Consider the following 11,651-nt stretch of genomic DNA (forward strand, 5'->3'; position numbering starts at 1 on the left):
AATTTAAAAACACAAAAGCAGAAATGGGTTAATTTAGAACCCATTGCAATGAAAACAACTTAGAAGTTTCATTTCCCCTCAACAAAACTATTTTAATCTTTTTTACTAGCTGTAGTCCTAGTGCACTGCGCTAGGTAAGTGTGTACGATGATGTCTGCCCCCTAGTGGCTGGTGCATAAGGAAAAGAGCTTTACTGTCATCTCCAGATAAATGTTCATTATGCCAGGCCTATAATGCTATGTAAGAGCTAAGTATAATTATTATAACTGCCTCTCTGATTGGCTACACGGGCCTAATTTTCATCTCAGACAACCAGTAGGAGTACTTGTGCCCTTTGCCTGAAGCCCAGTTCACCCCATCAGCATAGCTTTCATAGGCTCCACTCAGGTATAATCCGTTCAGGTTGGACATATGACAATCCCGGTACCACCAGGCCCCTTTAAAGGTTATAGCACAGTTAGTTATAGAGAAGTCGTTGTCTCTGTCTTGGGTTGTAAACATCATGCCGTTGTGGTCAGTTAAGGAATCCCCTGTAGAAATAATTGGGTTTATTTATTACATGTTTTTACGGAGACCAGGTGGGTGAGATAATCTCTTATTGTTTATTTTTTACATTTTATAGTTCAATTCTCCCTTCACCACTGAGCAGAACTCTCCCTCGGGTGCAGGAGAGAGACTGCAGTTCTACTTCCAGTGAGGAACATTTTTCATCAGGCCATATTTTGATCTCAGTTACACAACTATAGCTCCAGAGTAACTCATTGCAGTCAATGTGCTTAGTCCTTCAGTGTCCTGAAGTCAGTTTGCAACATTGTGTGGTATAATGTGAGCCCACTGTGCTCCTAAACTAACAACTTAGCCGAGAGCCTGCTGAGGATTCAGGATCATAGAATCACAGAATCATAGAAATGTCGGTCTGGAAGGGATCTTGAGAAGTCATCAAGTCCAACACCCTGGGCTGAGGAAGCGCCAAGTAAATCTAGACCGTCCCTGCCCGGTGTTTCCCCAACCTATTCTTAAAAACTTCCAGTGATGCAGATTTCACAACCTCTGTTAGAAGCCTATTCCAGAGCTTAACTACCCTTATACTTAGAAATTAATTCTAATTCTAATTTAGATCTCTTTACCACAGATTAAGTCCATAACTTCTTGTCCTACCTTCAGAGGACATAGAGAACAATTGATCACAGTCCTCTTTATAACATCCCTTAACATATTTGAAGACCATTACCAGATTCCCCCCTCAGTCTTCTTTTCTCAAGACTATACATCACTAGTTTTTTAACTTTTCCTCATAGGTCAGGTTTTCTAAACCTTTTATCATTTTTCTTGATCTCCTCTGAACTCTCTTCAATTTGTACACATCTTTTCTAAAGTGTGGTGCCCGGAATTGGACACTGTTCTCTGGCTGAGGCCTCACCAGTGCTGAGTAGAGCAGGACAATTACCTACTGTTTCTTACGTGACACAGTCTTGCAAACACACCCAGAATGGTATTAGCTTTTTGTGCAACTGCATCACATTGTTGACTCATATTCAATTTGCGATCCACTCTAAATCCCAGTTCTTTTTCAGCAGTACTACCACAAAGCCAGTTATTCTCCATTCTGAAGTTGTGCATTTGATTTGTCCTTCCTAAGTGAATCCCTTTGCACTTGTCTTTACTGAATTTCATCTTGTTGAATTCACACCAATTCTCCAATTTGCCAAGGTCATTTTGCATTCTAATCCTGTCCTCCAAAGTGCTTACAACCCCTCCCAGCTTTGTGCCATCTGCAGATTTTATAAGCATATGCTCCACTCAATTATCCAACTCGTTAATGAAAATATTGACTACTACCAGACCCAGGACTGAGCCCTGCAGAACCCCATTAGATACACGCTCCCAGTTTGACAGCAAACCATTGATAACTACTCTTTGAGCACTGTCTTTCAACCAGTTATGCTCCCACTTTATGGTAATTTCATCCAGACGGCATTTCCCTAGCTTGCATATTCCAAATGCCATCTGGGGTTTTGTCAAAAGTGTTATTAAAATCAAAATACGTCACATCTACTGCTTTCCCCTTATCCGCTAAGCCAATAACCTTGTCAGGAAGGGAATTAAGTCTAAAATGGCTGGTCCCCCTGGTTACTTCCTCCACAAAATGGTATCCCCATTACATTCCAAGGACTTATCAGAAATGTTGTGTTTTTCTGTATTATTTTTCTAACAAACATCTCGGTAGTTAAAGTCCCCCATTACCATAATACACCTGTACCAAGAGGTCACTTCAATTTTTTACCCTTTTTCTCTTTACCCAGAGACTATCAATTGGTCTGCTTCTCGCCTCCTCCTGGAGCAGAGAACAAGTGTATATACTCTGGCTGTATAATTCAACACCGCCTCCCTTTTTATCCTGCTTGTCCCTCCTAAACAAGCTAAATCCCACTATACCAACATTCCAGTAATGAGACTTATCCCACCCAGTTTCTGTGATGCCACTTAAGTAGTAATTCTACTATTATACTAATCCTTCCAGTTCTTCCTATTTATTCCCCATCCGCCTGCAATTTACATACAGGTATCTCAGATCTTGAGCAGATTCCTCAACTGATTTCCCACTCCTTCCTCCTCGGACCCTACTTGCCCCCCCACAGATCTAGCCCTCTGTTAAGGTGGCCCTTTTTTATGCTTAGCTGTTGGCTTTTGTCACCTGGACTTTTAAATCTAGTTAAAAGGCCTGCTCCCTCCTTGCCTTGTCAGTGTGCCTAAGCAATCCTGCAGTGATGTGTAGTAGGCTTTGCATGCCACAGAATATTCCTGTCTCTGGTATCCGGAAGTCCGGATGCATAGTTTGCATGAAATGGGGCATATCTACCGACCCAGTGACTTGTACTAATCCTGATGTGCCTACTTAGATTAATTCAGATATTTCTATGGGGCATTAAAGCTAATGTAGAAAAGCAACCAGCATGAGGTAGGATATCCATATTATACTATATGTTTTGTTGTCACTAGACCTTGTATTCCTCCTATAATACTACAGTTGCAGAATAATTGATGTTTCCTGAAAGAGATCACTTCCACAGATCACCTCGCCTTTGCTTCTGCCATAGAATATTCGGCATCACATTTTTCCATCTGCCACAAGGGTAAAGGACGAGATCAGAACCTACCTGCAGTGCCATTAACAAACTCTCCAAGGATCAGCTTGTATCTCTCGGACTCCCCTGCAATTTTGAATGATCTGTATATAGCAAATTGATAGTTGAAGTCAAAATCTCTGAGATCGACGCGAAGCTCCTGGGGACCTTTAGAAAACAATTTGAAAGCAAAATGTTCAGCACCTTCTATTAGTGTTTATTACTATTAATGTTTGTTTTTATTGCAGGAACCTCTAGAGGCCCCAATCACGAATCAGGCTTCATTATGTTGGGACCATTATGAAAATCTAGTTTGAATTGCCTGCATCACACACATCACAGAGTTTCACCCACTGATTCTTGCATCAAGCCAATATCTTCATATTGACCTTTATCAAGTCAATTTCCACCCACCAACCTAACCTCTCTATTAAAAACCTGCTCCGTGTTATGCTTTGCTAAGGTCGTTCAGAATCTATGACCTCATCCACGCTGTAACATCCCTTATTGCTGTACTGTGGGCGAACCACCAAAGGACCAAATGCTGCTCCATGAATCATGACTGGACCCAGCCCAGCTACCACAGCATTATTGGTTTCAACAGCTTTGTGTGGCAGGGCTGTAAGGAACAGGAAGGGGTGTCTGGAGCTGAAGTGTTACCTCTACCAATAGTACAACTCTATACTCTGTAACCATGGTTAAAGTGTGGGAACAAAGCTTGGTGGAAAAGGTTGCAGTTAGGAAAAGAACACAACAGTGATGTCTTTACCAAGGGATGTTAGCAGGTGAATATTGTCATTCCCCAGCCAGAATTCTGACAGCCGGCTGCCAAAACCTCTCTTGTACGAACTCCAGTCACGGTAAAAATCCACAGAACCATCCACCCGTCTCTGGAACACCTGCAGGGAAACAGGAGGTTCTTAGCTGGGAAATCCCACATTGGTTTCCATCCTACATTGAGCAGGAGGCCAGAAACTCTGAGACTGTAAATCACTGGATGAGATTTAATGTGGTCAGATCTATTTCAGCCTCAGGTGACTGTCACGGATGGAGGCTTGTCCCACAGGATCATATTAAATCTTGGCAGCAACAGCACTAGATTAAAGGATCACATGGTCCAAAATCTATAGCACTAGACTGAGGCCTGGGTTCTATACCCAGTTCTGCCACTTGGGCAAGTCACATCACCCCTGCTTTCTGTGCGGCCCTTTGTCTGCCTTGTCTATGGAAACTGTGAGCTTTAAGGGACAGGGGCTGTCACTCTGTGTGTGTGTTCAGCACCCAGCACAATGGGACCCTGATCTTCATCAGATTCTCTAGGCACGACTGGGATATAAATAAGCAGAATAATAAATTGGAAGGTTTAAATGTGATGTACATACAGGGTTCAAACCCCTCATCTCCTCAGCTCCCTAAAACGTTCTCTCCTCTCATACTCAGGGGCTGCCTGAGCGATAGAGCAGCTGAGGCACCAGGCCTGTGACAGAAGTGGAAGGAAGAAGGAATTCTGGTTCCAGAGTCTGGGCAGCTATTGAGGAGGCTCTGAGAGCAGGCAGAGAATAGCCAGGAGAAGGGAAACCTGGTTAAGTGTGTCAGACCAGTGACAAATGTCCCCTCAGACTGGGTCTTTTAGAGTCTAAAGCTCTGGGTTCCCACCATGAAACCCACTGTGTTCACAACCAAGGTGTCTCCACAACCAAGGATTAGGAGGAGTAGAAGGGCTCATAGGTGCCAACTTTCCCCAGCGCCGGTGGGTGCTTGTGCCCTCCCGCTCCCCCAGCATGGCCCCGCCCCAACCCCACCCTTTCCTTGCCCCTACCCTGCACCCATTCCAACCCTTTCACCAAAGTCCACACCCCAACTCCGCCCCCTCCCTGCCCCTATTGGACCCCTTCCCCAAATCCCCGCCCCAGCCCCGCCTCTTCCCCGAGTACACTGTGTTCCCCCTCCTCCCCCCTCCCTCCCAGCCACGCGAAACAGCTATTTCGTGGCGCAAGTGCTGGGTGCTAGGGCGAAAAAGCAGGCATGCGGCATGCTCAGGGGAGGAGGCGGAGGCAGAGCAGAGGCAAGCTGGGCAGGGAGTTGCCAGTGGGTGCTGAGCACCCACCAATTATTCCCCATGGGTGCTCCAGCCCCGGAGCACCCTCGGACTCGGTGCCTATGGGTTCAGGAAGTGTTTGTGTTTTTGTTCAGCTAACCATGGTGATCTGACAGTTTCAGAGTTTCCGTCTTCATGCTTTTCTACTATCTACAACCCACTGGTTAAGGGCCACCTCCCATTCTTGGGACAAAAAACTGTTTGTTGTTCAAGAAAAAATATCCAGTGAGTTTCATTATGCTCTGTTCTTACAATCCATCCTCCACCATCTGTATTCATGTCACACAGCACGGTCATGGCATTACAGTCACGGGGGTAGATGGTGTACCAGTCGCTCTGGACGTTGCCTCTAGCTAACAACTCCTTGCAGTTCTTTGCTCCTGGTCAAAAGAGGAATTAAAATATGTAAATTCATTGTATTAACGCTCTGCTTTATGTTGCAGCAAGGGCCAGAACAATTGCAGAATCAGGTAACTGGAAAAGAATCTTTGAGTCATCTCCTCTCCTCCCCACTGTAGCGTTTGGGAATTGGGTACTATCCCTTTCAATAGTTTGTGGTCCCTCTGTGTTCTATCTTTGGAAACCTACCACAGCAGCAGCGTATGTACCCATCTAGGCTTTTCAGGCTCTCTGTAGTTGGCAAACCAAATTATTTAGACTCCAATGTGCCAGTGTGGTTGTATTAAGTTTATTTGAAGGAGGAAAAGATGCAACCACCTGCCCAACCCCCTGTGTTCTGTGTGATACCAGCTCAACCTGAACAGAGGATTGGCACAAAGCATCATGAAAACTCATGGAAACTGAAATGTGCACAAAGATTTGTACTGCAAGTGCCTATGCAGCATTTTGAAATCTCTCTGTGAGTCTCTTTGACGATAGTTTGAGAACAGCAAATTGGGTAAATCACAGATGTATTTTTTTGTAATTTGCCTATCTCTAATGGGTTTTCATGTTTGGGTCTCTGGATGGAATGAGATGACATTTAGTGGTCATAAGAAACACTCACCTTTCTTACACTGCATGTTCTCCAGCACTTCCTCTCCTAGTCATGAAAAGAAACAAAATAGAAAGTGAAATGGAACCAGAAAATGTTCTACTGTCTTTTAAATTATGTAATTGGCCAACAGTGACCGCTGGGATAGCAAAGTACTAGTTATCTTGAAAATGCTCTAGACCGGTTTTATTTGTGAAAATCCAAGTGCTAATGGATTCACACACATCTCTGATCTGAGCCTTCCAGCCTGAACTATCGAGACGGCTCTCATTATGTAGCCAACACTATTTTGTAACCCTCTCATGAGGCACCTACTTGCACGGCTAAGAATTAGTCCTTAATAGACTAAATTAATTACTGGTCAGTACATAGGAGCAATGCCCACAAAGTCAGGGGAGTTGCATATGCTTACACTAGCTGTGAATTTGACTCAATATTTAAAAAAAAAATTCCAAGTGACAATGGGAGAATATCAGTTAAATAAAGTACTAGCAGAAAAAGGGTAATTCCTTTAACTGGACATTTAAACAAGATCCATTGTTTTGTGATTCGTACTCCGCACTCCCAGTATGTTGGAAATATAAAGAGAGGTAGGAGAAGGTAACCTTTTCTAGATCTACAGATTTCACTTACAATTCAGCTGTTCTCTCTAATACCAAAGGTCATCTGGCTAGCATTGTTCCGGATGTCACAACACATGGATGGCCACCTGTTTTTGTAGGTGGGGCTATTTCTCTCTTTGTAGATCCCAAATCTTACAGGGGAATCAGTGGGCTTGATATTGTGGACATGGTAACTATTCAAGAGGCAAGCTTCTTAAGCCACTTAATTTTTAGTGCTGCAGAAATAAAACTGAAAGGATGTGCTCAGTATAAAGGAGAGTGCAGAGGGTCTCACCAGGTATTCCAGGGCGTCCAGGGTCTCCCGGGTCTCCTTTACTTCCTAAAATAAGAACTCAGAATGAAATCCTTGTTTTGCCTAGAGCTCACCTACATAATTCAAGATCTCACTACAGCGATCGCTTGGGTTTAATTATGTAGGGGGCTAGTTCAAGGCCTATCCACCACCTACACTCTGCACAATCTGTTAAAGTTGGTGTTTTGTGGGACTTAAGTGATGCATTTACAATGTTGCCAACAATCATGAGTCCCATGATAACTATTGTTTTCCTTAAAGCCCAAGCTCCTGGGGTCAAATGGATATGACACGATTTCAGCCTTCAGTCTTAAAGAAAAAATAAGTTTCTACCCCTTGAGGCTTTGGAGAAAGCTTCAAAATGTGACCCCTGTGCACCCTAAAGGTTCAAAAAGCAGAAGGCAATAAAAGAACATCACATCTATTATTTTTACATAATCTCATGATTCTAAAACCAGTCTCCTGATTTTTGATGAACCTGACTAAAGATTTTCAGAGATTTGGGGCTGGCAGTACTGCATTTATCTTATCTTGTCTTCTGCATTGGCTGAATTTCACCCTTATGCTATGTCTATACTGCAGTTGGGACCTATTCCCTGTGACTACATAGGACATTGTGACATATCAGACATTATAATTAGAGCTGGGTGAAATTTTTCCGGTTAATATTTTATTCACCGAAAAATGCAGTTTCGGGTCTCAAACAGTTCATGAATTTGGGTCACATTTGTTAAATACATTCAGCCAAGTAGAAGATTTTTCCACATACTCCTAAAGTTTTGTTTCAACATTTATGAAATGTTCAAACACTTTGTTTTGTCATTTGGCTATTAAACAAAAACAAAAAGGGGACACTTCTTGTTCAACCAGAACCAATTTCATTTCAGCTTCTGTTTGGCAAGAAGCTGGAAGGAAAAATTCTACAGTGAAACGGGGCGGGAGGGGGGATTGTTGCTCCCAATTTCTCTATCACCATGAATAGCATCATAAAGTGCCCTGCTCTGCAGTGAGAAGAATCAATTGAGGTCTCTCACCTTTCAGTCCCTGGGGGCCCGCAGCACCTGTTTGTCCTGAATGAACAAAAAATAAGATAGTAAAGACTGATCAGAGATACTGAGATCTTGACAGTGGATCAGATCTGAAGTTCTGTTGCAACAATAAACCCTTTATTGTCAAATATAGAGTGAAGGGAAGTTATGGTGGTTTTGGAGCCCAGATACTATAGGAATTGGTATTTTATAACTAGCTCTAATTGATATTTGATTAAAAACTTATTTCCTGTTCTTAGGTCACCTGTAGGAAAACACAGTTCTCTGCCCTTTGTTACTTTACCTTTTCGGCCAGCTTTCCCCGCCTTTCCAGGGATCCCCTGAGGTCCCCGTTGTCCTGAAAACACAGAAAACTGATTGTATATTTTTCAAGGTATTGTAAGTACTGAGTACATAATCCCCACCCACCATCCCAACCTGGAATTACAATATCTCATTTGTGTCGAAATTCAAATAATGTATCTGCATCTGGTTCCCTGAGTCCCTGATCTCTAAGGTCACACAGCGAGCCAGTGAGAGAGATGGGGAAAACACCAGAGGATTTGGTTGCCAGTCTGATACCCCAAAGGGAATGGACCATATTTCAGAGCTTGAAGCTCCAATCCCTCACCACTGGACATGGGGGATTGGCCATCTGAGTTGGGCAGAGTTTCCTCATATTGGGATCAAGGGGAATCTCCGAAATCTGAGCATATTACAAAAGTAATTACCATCCCTGGCTGATTCTCATTCAGTACCTGTATGTCCTGCAGCTCCTTGGTCTCCTCTGGGCCCTGCAGCACCCGGAATTCCAGGGCAGCCTTGGAGAATAATGAGTTTCTCGGTACTGTTGAGACCCACTACCCTCACCACTGGGGAAAGAAATGATCCATAAACAATGATTGTCAGGTTCTCAGGATTGGAAACATGTTGCAGAAATCCAGAGGCATAAACCCAGCAAATAGCCTAGACAGTTCCTGCATTTTCTTTTCTCTATTAGCAATGATATCCAACATTTTCTTCGGTTTTATGCATTTCAGAGACAATGCCTTAATATGAAAAGTTGGGGGTTATTACTATTAGTCTTTGTTTTCAGTTATAGTGAAAACAAAAGTTAAAAATAAGTTAATTAAAGTTTTGTATTTAAAATAAATCACTTCAGAGTTAATTTTGACGTACACCTCCCTCTGCAGTGTTTGCAACCCGACCATTGCAGCATTGTGTTAGCTCACGAGAATCACTTAACAAAATTAACTATAGAGAAACAAAAGTGACACTGATTAGTCGGTTCTCATTGTGCAAGTGAAATGAAATGCAGAGGAAAAACAAATAGCTGCCATTCAGCGAAGAAATTGTCCAAAAGTAAATTAATTTAAAAAACAGTTGCTGTTAGAAGCTCAGGAAATACATTTTAAAGAACTAAATATGTTTTTTAACCTAACAGTGCCCTCCTTATATAACACACATTGTGAGATTTAAAATTATTAATAGGCACATCAGTGGAGAAAAATAGGGACACACCTGTCAACTCCATTGAGCTCTATTGATGTGGAAATTTTGGAGGTAAACAAAATGGGGACATGGTTTATATTTCCTCTGATATAGGAACTCTGCCTCCCAATTTGGAACTTTTTGGGTAGAAATTGTACATAGCAAATGATTTTAAAATGATCATGAATGTAAGTAATGGAAATGTGAAAAGAAATACTGCTCTGAAATAATACTAAAATAAACCTTCAAATGCTGCTGGATTCTCAACCCAAAGCGCAGAAATCAATGTGTTGACACGGAAAGAGTTGTATAGCGGATTTGTGGTGATAGATACACAACAGTTGCGATTTTACAAATAATCATCTTAATTTGGTCAACGTGAATTTTAAAAAGCAGAGGGATCTGAAATCATAGGCTCACTCTGAGCTTTGAAGATTGAGATTTTATTTTCCAGAATTTAGGTCATCTGCCTGTGTGGGTCGGTCAGTCGCCAGATTGGAAATGCTTTGGCCCCAATATGCAGAGGAGATGGGAGCTTTAGACAGAGAGATTCCAGCAGCAGCGTAGAGAGGTTAGAAGACAGTAAATGAGCATGAGGGAGAGGAGGCCAAGTCAATTTTTGAAGAATCTCAGTGAAGACAAGACAACATTTTCACAACATTATTTGCAAAAACTGTGTCCTATTTTTTGAACACCTCTCGTCTGTGATGGGAACTTATGCAATATAGAGTAATTTCTACAAAGGAATTTTGTACAGAGAAGCTGTTCTTTTTATTATTTAAAAAGCACCATAAGCAAGCAAAGCACTTTATAGACATGTAGGACAAGAAACATTCCTGAACAGTTCCCAGTTCCCCAGGGTCCAGGTTAGCAAGAACCACACTATGAAACGCAGTTGGGAACAGGATTGTCTTTCACTCACCTGGGCAGGTGTCCTGAGCCTGACAAACTGCTGCTGCTAGACAGAGTAAAAAGAGGAGGGTTTTCTGGGCAGCTCTCCCCATGGCTAGTGCTGGGCTCTGCAATGGCAGCTCCACTTGTCTTCTCCTCACCTCCTCCTCTACTTTAGTATTTCAGTCCCTGTAAGCCTTTTATATGCAATAGCGAAGAGCCTACAGCAAATAAAGCTCTCTGCCTCCGGCATCTCAGCGCCTCCTTCCCACTCTCCACATTCCAGCAGTTTCCACTGAGATGTTTATGCTGCAGTGGTCACAACCATAGCTGATAAAATGGTCTGATAGGACATGTTCAGTACTGGACTGGCAGCCGTTGCTTCCCCGCACAGCAAACACGGTATCGTGCAATGACGATTATTGAACGGAGCCAGTCTGAACCATTATTCGCAAAGTTAAGTCATGTGAATGTGTCTTCTGAAATATTAAAATACGGTGCCAAATAATGAGCCCAAGCTGTCTTTCTCCATCCTTTCAAAGCCCCCTGTTGGCTTCAGTGGGAACCTTTGGGTGAACAAGGAGAGCAGGATTGGGTGAATTTACTAGCCAACTGCTCTGTTATTATTATTTGTATGACAGTAGCCACAGGAAACCTCACGTCAGATTGGACCCCTCTGTGCTGAATGCTGTGCAAACCCATAGTAGGAGACAGTAATAGAGGGATAGGTCCAGAAGTGACCATTGTGATCATCACAGCACTTCCCAAAAATAATTTCTAGGGCAGAGCTTTTAGAAAAACATCCAATCTAGATTTTAAAATGGTCAGTGATGGAGAATCCACGACAACCTTGGAAAATGGCTCCAGTGGTTAATCACACTCACCATTAAATATTTACAACTTCATTTCCAGCCTGAATGTGTCTAGCTTCAACTTCCAGCCATCTCTTTCCCAAACACCTTACAATCTAAATAGCCAAGACAAGTGAAGGGTAGAAGAAAAGAATTATTATCCCATTTTTTTTCAGTGCTCTGTGTGCCTGTGTCATAGAAATGATAAATAATAATGATGCATGCCCAGGCCATATCTGCTCATATACCACTGCTTCA

The 11,651-nt window shown here is 42.6% G+C and overlaps 1 protein-coding gene across 1 annotated transcript; it reads right to left on the reverse strand.

The window, feature by feature from the left end:
• Positions 1-282: 282 nt before the first annotated feature.
• LOC123352310 (ficolin-2-like) lies at positions 283-11,448 on the reverse strand. Its single transcript, XM_044992193.1, has 9 exons — positions 11,441-11,448; positions 10,574-10,698; positions 8,919-9,032; positions 8,465-8,518; positions 7,115-7,150; positions 5,476-5,603; positions 3,895-4,024; positions 3,159-3,293; positions 283-530 (listed from the first exon to the last, which is right to left on the reverse strand). Exons 1-9 carry the CDS (start codon positions 11,446-11,448, stop codon positions 283-285), a joined length of 978 nt encoding a protein of 325 aa, XP_044848128.1.
• Positions 11,449-11,651: the final 203 nt, after the last annotated feature.

Source organism: Mauremys mutica, chromosome 18 (assembly GCF_020497125.1).
Source record: "Mauremys mutica isolate MM-2020 ecotype Southern chromosome 18, ASM2049712v1, whole genome shotgun sequence".
Lineage (NCBI taxonomy): Eukaryota > Metazoa > Chordata > Testudines > Geoemydidae > Mauremys > Mauremys mutica.